This window comes from Staurois parvus, unplaced genomic scaffold, assembly GCF_062004578.1.
Source record: "Staurois parvus isolate SC_StPar_1 unplaced genomic scaffold, SC_StPar_1.0 ptg000187l, whole genome shotgun sequence".
Taxonomy (NCBI): Eukaryota; Metazoa; Chordata; class Amphibia; order Anura; family Ranidae; genus Staurois; species Staurois parvus.
The window spans coordinates 5,407,926-5,432,760 of NW_028317983.1; the positions used below are offsets into that span (position 1 = coordinate 5,407,926).

Here is a 24,835-nt window from a genome sequence, read left to right on the forward strand (position 1 = left end):
AATGCAAAACATGAGGGGATTGAGGGCCCTGCTCTTCCGAGCTTACAATCTAGGATATCTAGTTGATATGGATAATAGGAGCAGTGATGAGCTTGCGTGTGCTCGGGCTAGAAACTGAACCCACGCGTGTGAGCCCACCAGGAAGCTGTGACGTGTACAGGTTGATCATTTGTGGCCAGGGCACTCCCCATCCCACCGCTGCCTGTATACACAACCCTTGTATACATGCGGGGCAGAGAATGCTTCCACGGTAGATGATTGACCCCCACTGGTGGTGCTGTGCTCAAACATGGGGTCAGATCCTAGTCAGAACACACCCAAGCCCATCACTAAACAAATTCCCCATCAAGGACATGCTAATAAACACAAACCTTTCCTTTCCGAGCCTGAAGTTGACACTTTGTGCAGCTGCTGGCTCCCAGTCTCTGCTGCCAATCACAGTGCTTCCTGATCATGTGGTCACTGTCAGCTCTGAAATCAGATCAGATGCAAACTGAAGGCTTCATCGTCAGAAATGAAAGACTTCAGCTTCCAGATGAACATTGCCACCTTCAGACAGCATACATCTACAGTGCCTTCCATTTATTGTCAGCTCCAATTCCACTATTGAAAATAACAATTATACTTTAGTTTCTTTTGAGATTGAATAAATCTTTATATACTTTTGGTGTTAATGGAGGGAATAATGGCAAACCCTGATGTCAGCAGATGCAATTCCAATATGTAAAATATAGTTGTAGTCTCCAGTGTTAATAAAGAAGGCAACTGGAGGTTTCGGTGAAATGCATTTTAGACCACATAGCCATTTTGGTTCTTGTTCTGTGCTGTGAATTTTCTGTTTTGTTTTCTTTTTTTGTGATAATTCTTGGTAAATCAGCCTCCTAGTGTAAGTTAAACAGCTGATTAAAGCTAGCTATAGACTGTTTGGATCTCGGCCAGTTCAGCAGGGTCCAGCCAAGATTTGAACCATCTATGGGCAGGCTGAATGTACCCAAGTTGATCAATCAACTTGGGTACAACTGGCCTGTCGGATTTTACATGCAATTATTGCTATCAGTAATCACTGTGCTCTCCCGGCAAGGGTGCTTCCTCCGCCCCCACATCGTGAGAACACAATGACTCCACGAGAGGGATTCCCCCATCATGAAGGTAAAAAAAACCTTCTGTGTGTAGCAGCCCCCCCTAACACTTACCTAAGCCTCCCCTCGATCCAGCAATGTTCACGAGAGCCTCGGTTCTCCAGGAACTCTCTCTTCTGATTGGCTGAGGCCATTGGCTCCCACTACTGTAAGTCACAGCCAGTAAGCCAATCAGGAGAGGGAGGGGGGCGAGCCTCAACTTTGTATGTGAATGGACACACAGAGCCCTGGCTCAGTAACACGCCTGCTGTGTTGCCCCCATAGCGAGCTGTTGGCTATGGGGGCACCCGACAGGAGGGAGGGGCCAAGAGCGCCATTGGGAAACTCGAGAAGAGGAGGATCCAGGCTGCTCTGTGCAAAACCATTACACAGAGCAGATAAGTAGGACATGTTTGGCATTTTTAGAATAAAAAAACTAGACTTTAGTGTGACTTTAATTTGCAACTGTGAGAGCTCATGTGATTTCTGACGCTCAAGTCTTATGCTGAAGAACATGACTCAGACATCAGTGATGTATATTTAAATTATGTATTCCTTAAAAGTATTAAATAGTTGTTTGTCTTATTAACATCCTGTAACCCCCCCCCCCAAGGGAACACAGGGTGAGTATGAGCCAATGAAATTCTAGTGCATTGTGCAGTGCTGTCAGTCTAACAAAGAGAGCTTATTGATAGGAGAAAAGAGACTAGGGTTGACCCCACCAATGTGCTATTGTTCTCTCACTATCCAAATATAGGATGAGCGTGTAAAGTGAATTCATGGTTGTTTGTAAGGTGGGGAGGTGATATGAAGACCTGCTGAAAAGCTTACACGAGCCTGGCGTCTTGTTTTGATTTTAGACTGATTATTCCGAATCTTGCATTACCCCAACTGTTACCTATAGATACTGTTCCTCCTGTAGGCCTGACATCTTATTTGATCTCTGCTCTTTAAACAGGTGATCCATGATTTGAAGGGCTCAGACTATAACTGGTCTTATCAGACCCCTCCATCCTCTCCCAGTACCACCATGTCTCGCAAGTCCAGCGTCTGCAGGTAAGTCCCTGTGTTCACTGCCTGTCTGGAATATGTTTGCCAAAGACGGCAACTGAGGTCAAGTGGAAACCCCCACCATCCTTATTCAGCTGAAAAATTCCTATTATATAAAAGTCCTTGAAGACAGGCAGACATCAATTTTGCAGTGTTTATTATTACAGATTTTATCTGATCCCAACAGGCCAGCATTGGCTACCTTATATAATGCCACATACACTATATGGCCAAAAGTATGTTGGGAGCCTTCCAAATGTGTGGGTTCAGGTGCTTCTAGTTCAGGGTACGGTTTATGCTACAGCATACAAAGATATTTTAGATAACTGTCCACTTCCAACCTTATGGTAACAGTTTGGGGATGTCTTTCTAATCCAGTGTGACTGAAAAAAGATAGACTTTAGAATCAATTTAATGCCCATGGCTTTGTAATGAAATGTTGATAAGCCCATATAGGTGTGATGGTCTAGAGTCCACACACTTTTGGCTATATAGTGTACTTCATGTTTATTATGTAATCTTCCATATTACAGTCTGCAAAATATTAAAAGTGTATCATATATATAAAGACCAGCTCAGCTCTAACGGTACAACGATGCTTTATTGAAATAACCTTTATATAACTGGTCATCGTTTTCACACTTTTCCATAGCAGCCAATATGCAGTGCAGGACCTGGTGCCCTGAAAAATATTATGTATGCCCATATTCTCTCCTACATGATGTAGAGGCGCATTCTGTATTTAAATTTATGGAAAACTCACCAAAATAATATAGTTAGCCTGTCCAACTGCACTGGTGAAAGGTAGTTCCCCTGCTGACTGGAGGGGAAGACCCAACAGAGGAATGAATTGGATTTATGGCCAGTTCACACTACAAAAATGCATTCCGGATACGTGTTTGCTTACAGTTCACACCACATGCAGTTCCAGTGCAGTTTTGATGCAATTTGCCATATTCCAGTATGATTCTGTGCAGAAAAATGCTCTACTTTTTTTTTTTCTGCACTGGAACTGACTGCACTAGTGTGAACTAGGGCCATTAGAATACATGGAAAACACTGTGCATGCATTTTTGATGCAGGAAAAAAAGCGCACTGAACTGCATCTGGTGTGAACTAGTCCTTACTCTTTAAAGCACATCTCTGGGATTTTTGTATAAAACTATCCATGCAGTGCGCTCCAACTCAACCCCCCCTTCCCACCCACGTAGGGTTAACTGCTCCATGATCTAGGGGTAGAGGAACATGCTGTAACCCAAATTTCTTGCTTATTCCTCGAATAAGGTGGAAGCCTGCTGGAGTGGAACAAGGAATAAGGTAAAGTTTTTTTTTTTTTTTTTTTTTTTTTTTTCCATTTGAGCAGAACAGATTTTTCCATCCACACAGATGAGGTGAATGGAGAAATCCCCCCTTTAAGGGACATTGATTTCCTACAGCAGGACCCTCTACTATCAGAATATGCTGATCGGCAGCATCAGCTGATTGGCTGCCGCCGCTGATTGACAAGAGTTTTCCACCAACAGAAGGCAATCAAATGGTTGATTTCTGTAGAGCGGGGGCAGCCACACGTTGGTCAAAATTTAGCAATTCCCTGCAGAACTGTCCATCTATGGCCAGCTGAAAAGCGGAATTTCACCCAAAAGGGGAAGATCCACTCTTCCTCCTCCTCCCCCACCACATTTGAAATATATATATTTTTTTTTGGGAGGGAGAACAGGTACCTGTTTTTGAAAGGTACCCCCTCCCACTTCTGGTTAGATCACCACAGTGGATCCACCAGAATTTGTCCTCCCATCCCCGCCCGCAACTTTCTGTCTACAAGACCATTCAAAAATTGCAACATGGACAGCGGGGAGCCAGCCGTAAAGCCAAAAAGAGTCACAGCCAGCTGCCCACAGTTACTATGCCGGCATCGGGGGTGCAAAGAGCAGTAAAAAAACGGCCAGGTAAGGACGGCGCTGGATCCCTGGATAGGTGAATATCTGTTTATTAAATGTTAGCACAGGTGATTGAAGCTCCTCTACACTTTGTACTTGACAAGCAGATAACCCTTGGAGTGGGGGTGTGGAGGGGGCGCTGGGCTGAGAAAACGAGGATATTTCTGTACAAAATTCCTGTTCACCTTTAAGGCTTTTATTATGAATGATTTAGTCTTTGTAGAGACTGACAGATATATATAAGTAGAATCTGCCTGCTTGTTACACAGACCCCCGTGTGTAATGAATGAATTAGTATCCTCGCATTCACCTCCGGCAAACTGTTTTGGATCTCTGAAACAGTTAATGGCATGCTGTCTTGGGCTTGAATACTGAATGTTTTTGAACCCCCAGATATTATTTTGGTAGGTATTTCCCATGTCCCTCCCAGAGGTGCATCTTCCCCTCCTGATGTCTTATAGAGTTTTCATGGGAACTTCAACAGCATGAACAATTCCAGCAAGCTTGTGTCTACCTTGTGTAATCTGAGTGTTCATGTACACATGCACTGTATATATATATCTGGAGAACAAGCCATAGAGACATATATATACAGACCTGGTACATGCAGTATCCTTCATGTTTTGTATCTTAAGCATAATCAAATTTTTTTTTTTTATTGAAGGAAAAAAGCAAAATAAATGTGTGTGTGTATATATATATATATATATATATATACATACATACACACACCTATTCTGAAAACAATCATAGATAGTATCACCATTTCATGTCTCAAATTGATTTGTGGGAGGACCTGCCTTCATGACAACCACCTGGTAAAGTCTCAGTTTTGTGATGAGAAAAGCTGCAGTGTCTGCATCATTTGAAAGTGGAGGAACCAAACTCAACCAAATATGAATCTCCTGTGGCACGGGATGCTTGGAATTTGATTTGTATCTCAGCAGTGAGCCACTCACACAGACCCAAATTAGATTTCTGGGGCATGTAAAAGACACTTCTATATTTCATAGAAAGAAGTCACAATGTAATATTTTCATGATTTCCAAAATTTACAGCATCTGTGGAAATTTAATTTTTAAAGTTCTTAAATTGCAGAATGGCTAACGTGGCATATATATATATATATATATATATATATATATATAAAATGTAGGAGGGAATTTTTCTTTAAACTGGAGCTTTTGCCCTTTTTCAGCAGGGTTGCATTTTATTGTACTCCAATGCCATCTTGTGGCTAAATTTAGATTTGCAGGGCCCTTTCACACATGGGTCCTTGAAACCTTGCATTCGTTCTGTGAAGTTGTAATGTACGGGATGACATGCTTTTCTAGCACTCTAGCAATATATATTTAACACCCTGTCTACTTTTCTTTTTATCTTCGTCTTTAACACCTTCCCACCTGCAATCTATATAAAAACATTTCCTAACACAATGTTCCTTGTTGGGAATACATTGATAAATGTTCACTCATTGAGAGCCACCAGCCAACATTTTGTGCAGATGCTGACTGTCAATCCAAACTATCATTGAGTCATATGCAGGGGCGGACTGACAACTCATGGGGCCCCCAGCCAATAGGTCCCCTGTATCCTCGCCCACACTCAAAAAAGCCTATGAAAAAGGTACCAGGGGCATCTCATGGGGCCTCCTAGTGACCCCGGGCCCTCGGGCAGTGCTCAAGTTTCCAAATGGTCAGTCCGCCCCTGGTCATATGTCCTTAAAAATATAAAATGGATTTGTGTAGGAAGATTAGTCATAACGTTCTTGTCAAAGTTAAGTGGCACATACCGATTTGGCTAAATTTAGATTAGGCCCCTGGTCTTGAAAGGGTTAAAAAAAACAAAAAAAAAAAACATTTTGCCATTACTGTTGTACAGATACAGCAAAAAGGGGCAAACCTGCCCAATATATGCATAGAAATGTTCAAAAAGTCCAGCTCTAGGCAACACATTTTTTTTTAGATTTTTTAGATTTTGCTGGCTTGGAGAAGGGTTATAGCCTCTGTTTATTGTCTTTTGTGTCCTTGCTTCATTGATTTCTCCCTACTCCCTCATAACACAGGAAGAGAGGGGATCTCATCAACAGGGACAGAGACAACAAGAAAACCTGATAGAAGTTGTCATCCTTCTCCACTGCACTCTGGAAAAAAATAACATTCTGTCCCGTCATCGGATGGATTTCGCTTACTGCTTTATTGTTGTACATGGCAGCCAATCAGCTGTTGATTTAAACCTGGACTGTGAAAAATGATACTTGGAGGCTGATTGGTTGCTGTGGGCTACAATGAATGCCATCTCAGACTTCTAATATTACATGGGGAGTTATTTACTAAAACTGGAGAGTGCAAAATCTGCTGCAGCTCTGTAAATTACACCATAAAATTGTTCTGCTGTGTATCTCAGTACTGCAAGTGTTGCCCCTTAAAGTGATTTTATAATAAATTTAAATCAAGCGTATTAAATATTTAAAGTTGAGTCCATATAGTGATTCATTAAACCTCAATCCTCCGAGAATTCAAGTGTCCATGTTGTCTTAAATAAACCTAGTGAGATGTGAATCCACCACCAGCACACACAGCCTCCTACCAGATGGACAGGCCCCAAGGTATAGGTGATGAAACTGTCTTGATCCCTATCATCCAACAAGTAAAAAAATGTGGTACTGTGATCTCCTCTTCCTAGTCTTCTCAGGACTCAGTTTAAAAGAGATGAATATCCAATAGTGAGATACCGTTCAAAACGTTTATTGATAAAAGCCAAAAACAACTGAGTACTGTCCGTGATACTTTTTTTATTTGCACTAACATACAATTTTGAGGACAAACTTTCGGGGAATGTCCCCTTCTTCAAGGTCCAAGCAGTACTATTACAAAGTTTTAGCAGGTTGTTAGAACAATTGTTTCTGTCCCCAATGCACTAATACGGCTACAATCACCTCTTGATAAAAGCCAAAAAACGACTTAAAATATATCTTCACATATAGCGCATGTAGTATAAATCGCCACTGGTGCCGGCTCCAGCTAGCATAGGTGACGTCAGCACGAACTCCGTCCCACCCCAACGTATGTTTCGTCTCAACAGAGGTTGTCAAGGGGATCCATCTCGAGATATTTGGTTTAAATCTGCATAGTAACCAATCAGATTCTTGGTTTTATTGCCAAAGCTAAAAGTGGTTGTAAGGCCTGAATAGAATGCGTGAAGGGGAAAAAAACCTTCTGTGTGCAGCAGGATCATTCTCTGTAAACCCTACAGGTGGTTGTGCATGAAAATCCCAGTAGATCAGCAGTTTTTTATATACTCAGACCAGCCCGTCTGACACCAACAACCATGCCACGTGCAAAGTCACTTAAAGTGGTTGTAAAGGCTCAAGGTTCTTACCTTCGTGCATTCTATACATGAAGGATAAAAAAACTTTCTCTGTGCAGCATCCCCCCCAAATACTGAAGCCCCTTCTCGGTCCACGATGTGCACTGGAGTCTCGGCTATCCCAGGACTCCTTCTCTTCATTGGCTGAGACAGCATCTGCTGCTGTCAATCACAGCCAGTGAGCCAATGAGAAGGGGGGGCGAGCCATGGCTCCGTGTGTGAATGGACATATGAAACAACGGGTGCCCCCATAGCAAGCTGCTTGCTGTGGGGAACCTAACAAACAAGAGAAGCCAGGAGAGTCTGCAGGGGACCCGAGAAGAGGAGGATCCAGGCTGCTCTGTGCAAAACCACCGCACACAGCAGGTAAGTATAGACATGTTTGTTATTTTTTGAAGAGAAAAAGTAACCTTTGGAATCACTTTAACTGAACAAGCTGATGTTAGAAGCTGATTGGCTATCATGCACAGCTGCACCAGATTCTGAGTGCTCCAGTTTTAGTAAATCATGGAGTCTCTGATAATGTGGAAAAGCACAAAAGGACACTGCTCCAGGTGGTATCACAGCTTATTCACAACCCCGAATGCCAGCTCAATGGAGCCTGTTCCTCCCAAACGCATTAAAATCAATCAAAGAAACTTTATTGCCACTTGGATGAAGTTCCACTCCATCCCTTTGATTCAGCTCAAATTTGGCATAGTCTACTAGGGGTGGGCTACTGCTGTCCTCCAGCTGTTGTGGAACTACAAGTCCCATCGTTCCTCTGGGAGTCATGCTTGTAACTGTCAGTCCTGCAGTGCCTCATGGGACTTGTAGTCTCACAACAGCTGGAGGTCAGCAGTTCCCCTACCCCTAATCTAGACTATGATTAAGCCCCATTCGGGGTGAAATGCATCAGATGACGTGAAGCAGGATTTGGTGGTTTTGTTGCTCTAGTTTGCTGTAAATTCATCCAAATGGCAATCACGTTCTTTGAGGTTGATGGAAAAATGCGATGGCAGTGCGTCTTTTTTTTTAAATTTATTTGCTTAGGCCACAATACAGCAGCACCAGCTTGTACCAGGCACCTTGATGTCCCTGATGAAGCATCCCCAGCAGCCTGAAATGTGGGATACTGCAGTCGTACCATGTGTGTCTTTGTCGGTCTTGCTGCCTGCTTGCTGGAAATTTGTGGAGTTATAATTTGGTGCTTGATTTTTTTTCCCTCCCCTTCTTCCCTCTCCTTTTTTTTTTCTTTCCATTCCCCTCACCCCTCTGTCCCCACATTTTGCTGCCCCCCTGGTATTTTCTTCTCCCCCCCTTCCCCTTGTCTCACACAGCAGTCTGAACAGCGTTAACAGTAGTGACTCAAGGTCGAGCGGTTCGCACTCACACTCACCCACTTCACACTATCGCTATCGCAGCTCCAATCTGCCCCAGCAGGCACCGATGAGGCTGTCCAGCGTCTCCTCCCACGATTCTGGCTTCATTTCCCAAGATGCTTTTCAGTCCAAGTCTCCGTCTCCCATGCCGCCGGAAGCTGTCAACCAGGTAAGCGCCGGAAGTCTGTGTGATTTTGAGTCTGTGAAGTGTTATTGGTCATGGTGCTCACCAACACAGTTATTGGACTGTATGTACCGAAAACTTTGTCCTCAGATCAAAACTTTTTCTGAATAGAGCTGGGCATTGTCAGCACTCCCATTGCTGTCTGAGGCTTCGTTGGGGACATTTATCCCTCCTTCCTGTCCCCGTGACAACTGAAGGAAAATATGAAACTGGTATACAGACAGCAATAAAATGTCACTTCTGAGACGAACACTACATACACAGAAATGTGTGCGTACATAACATTTTCAGCCTTTTTTTCCGTCAAATTTTCTCAATCCTGTGGATCAACCCCATTATTGATTAGAAAATCAAACAAACGTTCTCTAAACAACAAATTTAGAGAAAAAGTCCACTAGTATATGGCCAGTTTAAGGCTAGGTTTACACTCATGCGGTGCGGTACATCGCATGTGATTCGTACAGGAACTGCACCGCATTCCTGTGCAAATCACATGTGACTAGTGTGCAGTGCGATCAGAGCCGTACATTTTATATGGCTCAAATCGCACCACATCTGCACCAAAAAAGTGCAGGAGCCTTTTTTGAGTCCCCACTGATCGCATGGGTAGTCACACCTATGTAATCAGATTCTGCACATCGCATCACGTTTTGCAGACCAATTTCGGGGTGTTGTTAACTTAACATACACAATCGCAGCGGTTCGCATGAACGGGGTGCGATTCTGATGTGGTGCGGAATTTGCACAGAAAACTACATTAGTGTGAACCCAGGCTAAGAGATGAAGTAAGGATCAGTATAATGGCTGAAGTCCCTACGACTCAAAAATTATTCTGCAATGGCAGTTCCCAAATTTGTATCCTGATAAATTTGCCATAAACAGGTCACATGTAGATCCTTTTTTGTTTTTGTTAGATTGGTAAATTAAATTTTAGCTAATCCCATACACTTTTGTTTTTTTTTAATTTGATCAAAATTATACTCCGCAACCTGCAAACAACCTAACATTGTTCCACTTAAATATATATCAGTGAAATTTGGAATGTAAAGTGTATGCCACAAAAAAAAAAATTGGCAGCCTATCTTACCCCCTTTTTTTTTTTTGTTCACCATGAAAAAGTAAAGATCATATAATTCCCACATGTACTTCAAGTGTAGATTGTAACAGTGGTCTCCAAACTGTGGCCCCAAGGCCGCATGCAGCCCCTTTGCTTGCTTCTATCTGGCCCTTGGCGTACTATTTCATTCGCTGATACCAACAATGAAGTATAATTCTCCCATTGACATCAAATGAAGGGGCATAATTCCTCCCATTGACACAAACGATGGGTCACAGTATCTTCCAATGGGGCAAGATTCCTCACAGTGATACCAATGATGAGGTGCAATTCCTCCCACTGACAACAAAGATGGGGCATTGTCTATTCCCACTCACATCAGGACCTTTTCTTCTCCTAATTGCCACAGTCCGACCCCCCCTAAAGTCTGAGGGCATTAAGCTGGCCCTTTGTTTAGAAAGTTTGGAGATCCCTGTGTTAGGACATTGTACATTTATTTTTCATGAAAACTTTGAATTAGAATGTCTGTGGGTACTGTTGTTGGTATTGGCACTTTCAAATGAAGGCGCAAAATTGCTCTGATTGACACGAACGATGGGTCACAATATCTTCCAATGACACCAACAATGGGATACGATTCCTTCCGGTGACACCAATGATGAGGTACAATTCCTCCCAGCAGCAGCTGTCTGCTGCGTATGAATCCACCTCGGAGCTGCATGCAGGCAGGCAATAGAAGTGGATGCGTATGCAGTGACTGCATAGATACAATCGCATTTCAAAATCTGACATGTGGGCAGGAGCAAGTGCATAGATCCAACACTGCGTTTTCAGATCCTGCTCGCTTGTGAAATTATAACATGCGATTGAGTCCATGCAGCTGATGCATGTGCATCCATTTCTATTGGCTGCCTGCATGCAGCTCCGAGGTGCATTCATATGCAGCAGACAGCTTCTCAGACCTGAGGACTGGTCTGATCACCCATCTGAATGAACATTTCTTGATCTCTTATTCACCAGGAAACTACAGATGTATCTGATAGTCCATTTCCCTCCATGTAGTCCTTTTAGGCCTTGTTAAAGGATAAGTTCATGTTACATGTTCCTCCCGTTTTTAGGGTGGAACATGTAACATGTTCCCATAGCTGCAGCCATGCATGCCGCCCCCCCCCTCCCGTTTTCAAGGTGGAACATGCAACATGACCCCATAGCTGCAGCCATGCACGCCCCCCGCCCCCTCCCGTTTTCAAGGTGGAACATGCAACATGTCCCCATAGCTGCAGCCATGCACGCCCTTCCCCGACAGACAGATAATATGGGGAGAAGTTACCCTGTGCTGTCAGATTTTAAAACAACGCAACCGTGTGGGGCTCCGCCCACACGGCCGCGCCACTCATTCACAGTGTGAATGAGTGTCTACAAGCCCCGGCAGTAGTGGCTGCCGGCTTGTAGCTTTCATTGAACTACCACGGTGCTGTGGAGCGCCGTGGTAGTACATTATTATTATTACAGGTACATTGAAGCTTGCTGTCAGTATATCTGCTTCTTCATACATCCCGTACGGCAAGCAGATATTCTGACAAGTCTGCAGGAGACATGCATGGCACCAGCAATCTACTGATCACTGGTGCAATGCTTTCCAGGCTCCCCTCTGACAGATAATATGGGGAGAAGTTACCCTGTGCTATCTGTTAGATTTTAAAATAGCGCGGCCGTGCAGGGCTCTGCCCACACAGTGTGAATGAGTGCCTACAAGTCCCGGCAGTAGTGGCTGCCGGCTTGTAGCTTTCATTGAACTACCACGGCACTGTGGAGCGCTGTGGTAGTTCATTATTATTATTTTTATTTTTTTATTTAATTTATTCCAGGTACTTGTATAGCACCATCAATTTATGCAGTACTTTACATATATATTGTACATTCACCTTAGTCCCTAACTCTCAATGGGTTTAAACATTGAAGCTTCCTGTCAGTATATCTGCTTCTTCATACCGTACGGCAAGCAGATATTCTGTCAGGTCTGCAGGAGACTTGCATGGCATCAGCAATCTACTGATCGTTGGTTCAATGCTTTCCAGGCTCCTTTGGACAAAAATAATAAATGCACATTTTTTTACCTGCAAAAAATGGGAATTTATTATATTTGTCAAAAATGTGAACTTGTCCTTTAAAGTTCACTGAGCCCTGATAAAGGGGGAAGTGTTGTTGGCCTCTGAAACATGTTTTATGTGATCCTGTTATGAACAATTAAAGCAATTTGGACTCCTGCACCAAGTTGGTCTGGTGTTCCTGTTTGAGCAATAAAAACCTGACAGGGGATCTAACTCCTCCGCATTCAATATAAAACCAAGAAAAATTATTTTTGGATTCCCATACAGTTTAATAACAGTGCCGTTTCAGGTGCTTCTCTCCTTTTCTTTCCTGTGCTTATTGATTGCTCGAAATATCCCATTCATACATCTCCTTTGTTCCAGAATTCGTCCAGCTCTGCCTCCTCTGAAGCGTCTGAGACCTGCCAGTCGGTCAGCGAGTGTAGTTCTCCTACATCTGTGAGCTCCGGTTCCACCATGGGAGCATGGGCCTCCACTGATAAGGTGACTTTTCTGCTGCCACAACAGCCACTGAAGTGTTCCTACATTGCAATATAAAAACCTGATGATGACTTGGGAATTGACAATCGATTAATAGCATCCAAACTAATACCCTTTCAGATTGTTTCTTGCACTGTTGCAATCCCAGACAATTTCCTAGTCTTCTCCAGTCATGTGAGGGCAGCAAGGCGAGAGTTATCCATGAAAGCCAGGATGAGAATGTAACTATTATTCTTGGGCCCACTCAAATGCAGGAGTGTGTTTGTTATCTACCTGGATAGATATTTTATACATAGTTACATTGGCCTACCTTGGACCAGTGTAACTATGTATATACTATACTTGGCCAATACCCCTGGAAGCTGGAAATCACTGAAGTAGATACCACTACTCCAGTGATCTCCACTTGCTTCGGGACCCATACTGAGCGGATACCCATTTTGAACCCAGGATGTCAGCCACTTGGCACAGGTGCCATTAAGAGATTACTTACCATTTTCTGAATTAACGCAAAGCCTTCTCTGATTGGGTGAAGTGGAGAGGCAAGGCAGTGACGTCACGCTCTCCTCCCTTTCCAATCAGAGAATGCTTTCTGGCTATCCTGTGTCCAGAATGCAGCAGGCCTTACTGCTCAGCTTGGGACCCAGAAGCAAGTGGAGATGGTTGGAGTAGCAGCTGATGTACAGGGTCCAGGGGAATCAGCCAGGTATCATAGTTACATTGGTCCATGTATAACGTATTCATTAAGCATGTGGCTGTTTTCTGAGAACCACCCAACCCATTTAAGCCTAGGATTACACTCGAGTCAGAGAACGCATGCCCTGATCAAAATGTGCCGCTCCTTTGTAGAGACAGGGGTGCCAGTAAGAATTAATGGCAGTCCCAAGCATCAGGAACACATGACGTTTCTGGGTGCATAAAACCTCATGCTTTGTTACATGCGGCCATGTTTTTAAAATGGGTCAGGAACTTTTTCTTTGCATTTCCTGAAGGTACAGCAGCGCATTCAAGTCAACGGGCTGCTCTGCCTATGCAAGCGTGAGCCGCGCTACCTGCAAGAGTGTATACCTAGCCTAATGTGAAATTGAGGTCTCTTGTATCACCAGAGGCCAGTCATTTCGCTGGGTATATACGGGTTTACACCCACTGTAATCTTTTATTTCTGCCATCTCATTCTGTCTATGTACCCATATTTTACCTTTCTACTCCTTATAATAAAAATGAGTTTATGTTCTTGCAATGCATCGTGGGATTTTGAAGAAATTCATATATTTTCTTTTATTTTCCATTATCATGAACTAGGCTTTGTATATTTGATGTGAAGATATTTTGGATGTGGAGGTTCTATATGTTGCTTCCATATACTTTCACATTTAAATTGTTATTCAGTTTAATGCTAATTTTTTTTTATCACACATTGATTTACCCTACTGTCATTTTATGTTCATTTATCATATTTACGTATTTTATTTTTATTTTGCACAGACCCATCATCACCCTGGGTGAAGGCAGCCATTTTGTGAGCTAAAACAATAATTGTGAAAGTTTAGCCCAGGCCCCATAGTAAATTATGTATAAAGAAATATCTGGTAGTAGTTGGTCTCATTCAAATGGACTTGTTCTGTAATGTTGAAGATGTTTCGCGGGTTATCCAAGGCACATCTTCAGTTCTAATTAGAACCAAAGCTGCAAAACATCTTCAACATTAATATGATTATTTTTTATTATGGGCATTTATATAGTGCCAATAATTACACAGTGCTTTACAGTCACATCAGTCCCTGCCATTAAGGAGAGTACAATCTAAGTCCCCTACCTTGCATGCATACATATACTAGGGCCAATATACACTCACCGGCCACTTTATCAGGTCCACCTTGCTGGTACCGGGTTGGGCCCCCTTTTTACCTTCAGAACGGCCTTCACTCTTCATGGCATAGATTCTACAAGGTGTTGGAAACTTTCCTCTGAGATTTTGGTTCATATTGACATGATAGCATCACGCAGTTGCTGCAGATTTGTTGGCTGCACATCCATGATGCGAATCTCCAGTTCCACCACATCCCAAAGGTGCTCTATTGGATGGAGATCTGGAGGCCATTGGAGTACAGGGAACTCATTGACATGTTCAGGAAACCAGTTTGAGATGATTTGAGCTTTGTGACATGGTGCATTATCCTGCTGGAAGTAGCCATCAGTAGACGGGTACACTGGAGTCATAAGGGGATGGACATGGTCAGCAACAATACTCAGGTATACCTTGGTTGTAACAAGTGGTTGATTGAGTTACTGTTGCCTTTCTGTCACCTCAAACCAGTCTGCCCATTCTCCTCTGACATCAAAAAGGCATTTTCATCCACACAACTGCCGCTCACTGGATATTTTCTCTTTTTTGGACCATTCTCTGTAAACCCTAGAGGTGGTTGTGCCTGAAAATCCCAGTAGATCAGTAGTTTTTGAAATACTTATACCAGCCCATCTGGCACCAACAGTCATGCCACATTCAAAGTCACTTTAATCCTCTTTCTTCCCCATTCTGATACTGGGTTTAAACTTCAGCAAGTTGTCTTCACCACATCTAGATGCCTAAATGCATTGAGTTGCTGCCATGTGATTGACTGATTAGCAATTTGTGTTACCAAGTAATTGAACAGGTTTACCTAATAAAGGGGCCGGGGAATGTAAACAGGAGCAAAATAACCTACTGAACATGTCTTTGGAATGTGGGAAGAAATGCGAGTACCCAGAGGAACTCCATGCAAGCACAGGGAGAGCATGCAAACTCCATGCAGATAGTGTCCTAGCTAGGATTCAAACCAACGACGCAACCACTAAGCCACTGTGCTGACCAAAACAAGTCCAGTTGAATGTGACTACTACTAGCTATACCATGACCGGGATAAATAAGAAACTTCACAGGAATTTAAAGAAATGGGCCTAAATGATGTCGCTGTCGGCAGATTGTTAGGATTGTCCCTCAATATTCTTCATTTACAGTATATGAAAAAAACAAAAATGTTGTGGCAGGATGGAAGGTGTTGTCCACAGAGGCCAGTTAGGCGTCCACATTCATACCCTAACCTGGGGTCAAAAAAGTGAACACAGAATGTGGTTGTTAACTTCTATTGTCCTTTCTTTTTTTTTTTTAACCTGGTGCTGTTTACAAAATGGCTGCCATCCCTGGGTCTAGAGGTGGATCAATTTCAGCTTGATTTTAGTCACCTTTACCGTTATATTGATTTTGCATTTTGTTCCCTGTTTTGTTTTTCTTTCCCCTCCTCCATGTTGTCTGTCTCCAGCTGTCTAATGGGTATCATCACCATGGTGAACTGCCTATGGCAGGCCATTTCACCCATTTCCCACTCCCAGTGTCCCGCCCCTGGACCCGATCTAGTTCCGCTGTCCCAGACTATCACTATTACACCATTGGTCCAGGCATGCTGCCATCATCCAAGATCCCTTCCTGGAAGGTTTGTGTTTGTGTGGTGCAGCTTTTGGCCTTGATGTGTCCTCTCCTGTTTCCTGTCCCCTTCTAATCTAGCCACTGTCTGGGGAATCCTGTTTTTTTGCACATTTATGTGAATCTCTGTCATTTGTAACACTGCACAACCCTGCTAAACTCACCATTTTTCTTTAAATTGTCCGAAAATGAATATTCATTCAAATCATTTTGTTCAGAATAGAAGGAGAAGAGCAGAATTATTAGTATTTTAAAAAGTAAGCATTTGATATACTGCATACACTGTGTTGTCTCTTAATTCATCTTGTAGTGTAGTTCCATGTAATTACTCATTTTTGTTACAGATTTAAAGAACTGTCACTTCATTTTTTCAGTGTTCTTTCCCCTTGGGGACTAGTAGATGGAGTATGTTGTCCCTCGTTCCTACATGCTTTGCAAGCCTAGCTGCAAGATTGTATGGGACACCCAACAACGCAGCTAGCAAGGAGACAGCTGCTTGATAACGCTTGTCTCAGTGTCGAGAACTTAATAACAGCATGTGTATTCCTGCGCTTCAATAAATAAATATAGTGAAAAGAAAAAAGAAGAGAAAAGTTGCTGGTACAGGTAATAAGATACAACCAACCTCACAAAATCCAAATCAAAAAGTGTAGCACTAATCAATCAAAAGTGACAGTTTAACAAGATAGTGCTCCTATAACAAAAGTCCAAAATATGTGTAAAATAGTGCTTCCAGAAGATCCAAAAGAAAGAAGTGCCCACCAATCTAATACCATTGAAAGAAAAAAGGAGAACATCTCGGAGGTCCAGTGGTAGTAAAGGTAAAGTGGATGCTTACCAGAACCGGTTGCCTTTCAAATGAAAAAGCCAACAGAGCTTTAGGGAATAGCCCCAAACCAATCCTTAGCTGATGATGGGATGAAGTTCCGGCTCTGCACTCTGCTCAGACGCCACTCCCAAGTTCATAAACATATAAAATATAAAACCTCATAGTGCAGTATGTTCTACATAGTTACATAGTTAGTCTGGCTGAAAAAAGACAAAAGTCCATCCAGTTCAACCATAGAAAAAAGTTATAATCCTATATCCACAGTTGATCCAGAGGAAGGCAAAAAAAACCAGCAAAGCATGATCCAATTTGCTCTAAAATTTCTTCCTGATCCCCCGAGAGGCAATCGGATATTCCCTGGATCAACTTTACATATAAATGTTATATCCAGTTATATTCTGTGTATCTAAGAAAGAATCCAGGACTTTTTTGAAGCAATCCACTAAGCTGGTCAGAACCAACTCTTGAGGGAGTCTATTCCACATTTTCTCAGCTCTCACTGTGAAGAAACCTTTCCGTGTTTGGAGATTATATTTCTTTTTCTCCAGATGTAAAGCGTGCTCCCTTGTCCTCTGTGATGACCTCAGGGTGAATAACTCTACACCGACTTCACTATATGAACCATTGATGTATTTATACATGGAGATCATATCCCCCTTATGTATTATACATGGAGATCATATCCCTCCTTATGTATTATACATGGAGATCATATCCCCCCCTTATGTATTATACATGGAGATCCTATCCCCCCTTATGTATTATACATGGAGATCATATCCCCCCTTATGTATTATACATGGAGATCATATCCCCCCCTTATGTATTATACATGGTGATCATATCCCCCCCTTATGTATTATACATGGTGATCATATCCCCCCTTATGTATTATACATGGAGATCATATCCCCCCTTATGTATTAGACATGGTGATCATATGCCCCCTTATGTATTATACATGGAGATCATATCCCCCCTTATGTATTATACATGGAGATCATATCCCCCCTTATGTATTATACATGTTGATCATATCCCCCCTTATGTATTATACATGTTGATCATATCCCCCCTTATGTATTATACATGGAGATCATATCACCCCTTATGTATTATACCTTATGTATTATACATGGAGATCATATCCCCCCTTATGTATTATCCATGGAGATCATATCCCCCCCCTTATGTATTATACATGGAGATCATATCCCCCCTTATGTATTATACATGGAGATCATATCCCCCTTATGTATTGTACATGGATATCATATCCCCCCTTATGTATTATACATGGTGATCATATCCCCCCTTATGTATTATACATGGAGATCATATCCCCCTTATGTATTATACATGGTGATCATATCCCCCCCTTATGTATTATACATGGTGATCTTTTCCCCCCTTATGTATTATACACGGAGATCATATCCCCCCTTATGTATTATACACGGTGATCATATCCCCCCCCTTATGTATTATACATGGAGATCATATCCCCCCTTATGTATTATACATGGAGATCACATCCCCCTTATGTATTATACATGGAGATCACATCCCCCCTTATGTATTAGACATGGTGATCATATGCCCCCTTATGTATTATACATGGAGATCATATCCCCCCTTATGTATTATACATGGAGATCATATCCCCCCTTATGTATTATACATGTTGATCATATCCCCCCTTATGTATTATACATGTTGATCATATCCCCCCTTATGTATTATACATGGAGATCATATCACCCCTTATGTATTATACCTTATGTATTATACATGGAGATCATATCCCCCCTTATGTATTATCCATGGAGATCATATCCCCCCCCTTATGTATTATACATGGAGATCATATCCCCCCTTATGTATTATACATGGAGATCATATCCCCCTTATGTATTGTACATGGATATCATATCCCCCCTTATGTATTATACATGGAGATCATATCCCCCTTATGTATTATACATGTTGATCATATCCCCCCCTTATGTATTATACATGGTGATCTTTTCCCCCCTTATGTATTATACACGGAGATCATATCCCCCCTTATGTATTATACACGGTGATCATATCCCCCCCCTTATGTATTATACATGGAGATCATATCCCCCCTTATGTATTATACATGGAGATCACATCCCCCTTATGTATTATACATGGAGATCACATCCCCCTTATGTATTATACATGGAGATCATATCCCCCCTTATGTATTATACATGGAGATCACATCCCCCTTATGTATTATACATGGAGATCACATCCCCCTTATGTATTATACATGGAGATCACATCCCCCTTATGTATTATACATGGAGATCACATCCCCCCTTATGTATTATACATGGAGATCATATCCCCCCTTATGTATTATACATGGTGATCATATCCCCCCTTATGTATTATACATGGAGATCATATCCCCCCTTATGTATTATACATGGAGATCATATCCCCCCTTATGTATTATACATGGAGATCATATCCCCCTTATGTATTATACATGGTGATCATATCCCCCTTATGTATTATACATGGAGATCATATCCCCCCTTATATATTATACATGGTGATCATATCCCCCCTTATGTATTATACATGGTGATCATATCCCCCCTTAATCTCCTCAAGAGAGAATAAATTCAGTTCCTCTAATCTTTCCTCATAGCTGAGCTCCTCCATGCCTCTTACCAGTTTAGTTCTAAATACAATTTATTAAAACAGCAGTATTGCACTCACATGTATTAATAAGACACGGGCATCAAAGTTTCCAGAGCTGCAGCATACACAAAAACGGCATAGCATTCCTTCCAATCGGCGATCAGCATGATGACATCACGTTAGGCACTGCCCAACAAGTTTCGTCATATGTTTGCCATCAGGAGCATGGCCACATGGAGTCTGAACTGCATCCCATCATCAGCTAAGGATTGGTTTGGGGCTATTCCCTTAAGTGCTTTTGGCTTTTGTATTCATTTGAAAGCCAACTGATCTTGGTAAGCATCCACTTTACCTTTACTACCACTGGACCTCCGAGGTGTTCTTCTTTTTTCCTTCAATGATATTGGATTGGTGGACACTTCTTCCTTTTGGATCTTCTGGAAACAATATTTTACTCATATTTTGCATTTTGTTATAGGAGCACTATCTTGTTGGACTGTCACTTTTGCTTGATTAGCGCTGCACTTTTTGATTTGTACAGTGTCAAGAACTTGCCTGAGACCAGCGGTGGCAAGAGGAAAGCGGATTGGTGTATTGGATGGTCATTGGGAAGGGGGGGCTCACCTGTATGACAACCTAGCTATGCTTACAAAGCACATATTACCATGGGACTAAGTACTACATGAACACTGAAAATAGAACTTTTATTTACCACGGGGAGCCCAGTATGGGGCTTTAAAAAGATCCAATCACCATTGGGTTTTTTTTAATAATCTTAGTCTCTGCTCTTGAATATAAATGCAGCCTTACTGATCAGAAAGTTCAACTTTTTTAAATTGTATTTTCTACCTATAAGACCCCTTAAACAAGGGTGCCCTCCCCTTCATCTCAGCAGCAGTTCCTAGACCTCCTTTGCTGAATTGGATTAGAATCAGAATAGGAATGAATATCAGATATGTGACATCCATGTTTATTCCCACTTTTCCTCCATCTTGTGATGAAGGTAAAAGCAGACCCATGTAGTAACTATGGGTGGCTGGATATAAGCAGACGTGTCTGCCTATATTTACCCACAGCTGATCAGGTCAGTAAACGCAAATCTGGGCGCAAACATTTTCTATTTAGCCCAACAAACCTGAACAGATCCGGATGTGAGCAAATATAGGTGGACTCATGTCCACTGACATTCAGTCACCCATAGGGATACATTGCAGCCCGTTTTGATCTGTGTAATCCTGAGTCAAAAACAGAATGCTGGAATGCCCATGTGAAAGGGGCCTAAAAGCAGAAGTGTCAGGATGACTGGCAGACTATCAGTGCTTTAACAAATATTCAGGGCCCATTGACACTATTGCATGCACTACCCCAGCACACGTTAACAGCACACGCATAACCTATGTGGCGGCTTCATTCATTTGAAATAGCACCCTAACACTCTGAGGCAAATCACCTGCATTGCAGTACATTGTGCAACAAAATATGGGTCTCATCTCATTTTCAGCACTTTAGGGTACATCAGCATTTTTAAAGGGCTTGCTTAATGTAATGCAGGTTTACATGAAATATAACACCCATTAAAGCTAGGTTCACATATGTGCGTGTGGTGCAGCTGTGGATCCGCATCAAAAGCGCATGATAGTACATGAGACATTTATGTAGTAAAATCACACACAAAGAGGAAACCTGAATGGGCTCCAAGTTGAGCACTCTATTATGGTGACGTTAGTAGGCATTGTGCAGTGCCATACCTCTCACTGTCTGCCAGTTGTGTTTTCATACCTAAAATTCTGTTCTGTAATCTTTTTCTTCCATTATTGTAAATTGGCAATTGTTTGCCTTGGATTTTGACACCCTATGTTGTCACCCGAAGGGGACTTTTGGTCATTTAACTGTTTTGCAATCTATAGGTCCTAGTTATAAAGGTAAAATAATTCCTTTTCATTTAGCCACTATACTTGCTCTGGATTTTCTCCTGTTAAAGTACTGTGTATGTACTGTCATACAATGCAACTTAACCATTTGACAACTGCCCCATAGCAGATATACTGCTTCAGGGAGGCCACGCTGTGCAAAATCACATATATAAATGTGATTTTGCACTTTCTGGTCGCAGGTGCGCACATGCACCGCCTCTGCTGTGATTTGTCATAGCAGAAGTCAATCAGCGGATGCTGGCCAATGGATGAGCAGCGCCGCCACCCACTGATCTTCTAGGAGTCTGACAGAACAAACAGAGCTGTGTCCTGTCAGTGGCAGTGTTCTGGATTTTCTTTTTCTGCAAGCAGGGAATAGATTCCAGCACATTACCTAGTGAAGGCAGCACAAACAGTACCCATTACACTTAGCTAGGCACACAGTTAACCCTTTGATCTCCCTAGATGTTTAACCTCTTCCCGGCCAATGTCATTAGTACAGTGTTAGTAAGGGGCGGACTGACCATTTGGAAACTCGGGCACTGCCCGAGGGCCCCGGGTCAGTAGGGGGCCCCATGAGATGCCCCTGGTACCTTTTTCATAGGCTTTTTTGATTTTGGGCAAGGACACAGGGGCCCCATGATCCCCTATTGTGCGGGGGCCCCATGAGTTGTCAGTCTGCTCCTGTCAGTGCATATTTTTAGCACTGATCACTGTATATCACTGGTTCAAACAAAGCGTCAGTTAGTGTCCGATTGTCCGCCACAATATCGCAGTCCCGCTATAAGTTGCTGATCACCGCCATTACTAGTATTAAAAAAAAAAAATGAAATTAAAACATTCCAGTATATACACCATAGTTTGTAGACGCTATAACTTTTGCGCAAACCAATCACTATACGGTTATTGGGATTTTTTTGCCACAAATATGTAGCAGAATACATATTGGCCTAAATTTATGAAGGAATTGGATTTTTTACATTTTTTTTATTGGATATGTTTTATAGCAGAAAGTAGAAAATATTGTGGGGGGGAGGGGGGGCAGCATTCAAAGTTTTCTGTATTTTTTGTTTATAGAGCAAAAAATAAAAAGACCAGTGGTGGTCAAATACCACCAAAAGAAAGCTCTATTTGTGTGAAAAAAATGTCATTTAATTTATGTACAGCATTGCATGACCGCACAATTGTCAGATAAAATAACGCACTGCTGTATCGCAAAAAATAACCTGGTCATGGAGGAGGTAAATCTTCCGGAGGTCAAGTGGTTAAGCTGTGACATCATTTTAAAATTTTAAATAATAGTGCATTTTTTTTAAAGGTTTCTGTTGTTTGTGTTTCAGAGATTTATTTATCAGTCACATGACCTCCAACTGCTTTTCTGGTCCCTCTTTCTGAGTGTGGGGGTGTGGCTGCATTGAATGACATATAGAGAGGTAGGGGTGGATGAAGGGACATAGAACTACTGGCACGCTGTGTAAAGGTACAACATCTTATAGCCCAGATTATAAACTGACCTTGCCAGCACAGATCCATTTAGATATAAAGGCTGCATTAGTTTTCTTTTTTTCAGACTTTCTCCCTTTATTTTCACTTGGTAAGTCTGTCAGTTACAAACGTCCTGTCCTAGGATGACAACATCCAACATCTTGTATGTACAAAGTAGCAGCATTATCACCTTTTGACAGGAAGTGCGTTAGAACTACAACCCCCCCCCTCTCATGTCCATAATATAGAGGGAACGGGGTTATGGTGATACCAGCAGTGCGGATAGGACTGCTTGAGATTACACTGGCGAGTTCACAGAAAATGACAAGCTCACCGGATTTCAAGAACAAGTATAACAAAACACTTTAAATGGTATATTTAACAAAAAAAGAAGTTTCCGGCCCTTTTCACAATTCATCTTTATAAATTGAAAAAATCTGCAAAATGGAGTTTGTTGGGTTTTTTTAAATGAAGTGAGGCTGCACTGAACAGATAGGGGTATACCATGAAGCATATGAACGTTTCATCAGTACATCCATAAAGGTGCCCCAACTCTTCATGTGATGGGGAAAGGTGTCACAGAGAGGGGAGGGGGGACCATTGGGCCTTCATTATGGGTGTCAGAGGTTAAACCTGTACTGGTTTCCCAAAGCAGTTAATCTAATACCTCCATCAAACTGATCGTATGGTCCAATGTTACATCCCCTTGAACTACGTATGCATCACAGCCTAGATCTAGATCATACTTCTGGGTAAACAGTTAAATGATCAAAAGGTTCTTTGACTAAAAGAGACTTCTCAACAAAGTAATCGTTAGAAATCTAAAGTTTCCATTTTTAAACTTCTGTTGATCTCATTCTGTAGCTCTGCTCAATATGTACGTGGTTTCTAACTCTACAGTGGTCCTTTTATGGGTTTGTGTGGTCTACAAGATCATGCTGTCATTTTTGATGGCCCCTTCAATTAATACTTTTCCTTTGTAGTCATAGCAGGGCTGGATTTACATCACTGGATCTTGCAGCTCTAAGCATCTCAACTCTTAGGCTGGCCATACATTATACAATTTTCTTGAGGTTTTTGGTTTAGATTTACCAAAAAACATATAATAGGAGGTCAAACCTAACAACACTTTGAATTGTATCCAATTAGGCAGGCTCTTGCACTACATAGTTGAAGGGTAAAGCTAAAGGAAATTAGGCAGAAAATTGTATAGTGTATGGCCAGCCTTATGGGAAGGCTTTTCATAGTATTTCTGGGTTTTTCTGTGAGAATTTGCCCATTTCACTAAAAGAGCATTTGTAAAGTCAAGTACTGATATTGGATGAGAACACTCAGCTCATAATTGGCATTCTAATCCCAAAAGTGTTCATTGGAGTTGAGGTCAGGGCTCCATGCATATCTTTCTGTTTTTGGATGCTTCTTACTACATTCAGAGTTTAAAGTGTTACTAAATGCAAGACCCTGCATTCACTATATCTGGTTTCCCCGGACCCTGCATGCACTATATCTGGTCTCACACAGTACACAGAACTTGGAAATGCAATTAGTTTAGTAAATATAAATAGCTAAATACCTTTTCTCATCATTAGTATATAGCAGTCTTGTGACTTCTATCAGTGTCCAGTAGATCAGTGGTTAAAGCTTGTAGGAGGAGTTTTCATCCTCCCTTGGCTACCTTGGCTTACTTTGTGTTTCTCTGTGGAGATCAAGTCTTAGAGGCAGGGCTTTACTTCCCCAGGTTGGAGCTGCCCTCTGATGACCTTTGATTCCCTGATTGGGGAGGGTAATGTTCAAGAAGC

The 24,835-nt window shown here is 42.0% G+C and overlaps 1 protein-coding gene across 4 annotated transcripts in view; it reads left to right on the forward strand.

Moving 5' to 3' along the window:
- Positions 1-24,835, forward strand: part of MTSS1 (MTSS I-BAR domain containing 1) — a 268,242-nt gene that overhangs the window by 233,319 nt on the left and 10,088 nt on the right. For 2 of the 4 annotated variants that reach the window (XM_089677514.1, XM_089677515.1), the window contains exons 9-12: positions 2,077-2,174; positions 8,794-9,004; positions 12,551-12,670; positions 15,967-16,137. In XM_089677514.1, the coding sequence (XP_089533640.1) occupies positions 2,077-2,174; positions 8,794-9,004; positions 12,551-12,670; positions 15,967-16,137 (600 nt within the window). The remainder of the gene's footprint in view (positions 1-2,076; positions 2,175-8,793; positions 9,005-12,550; positions 12,671-15,966; positions 16,138-24,835) is intronic. The other 2 variants (XM_089677516.1, XM_089677517.1) reach the window with 2 other exon arrangements.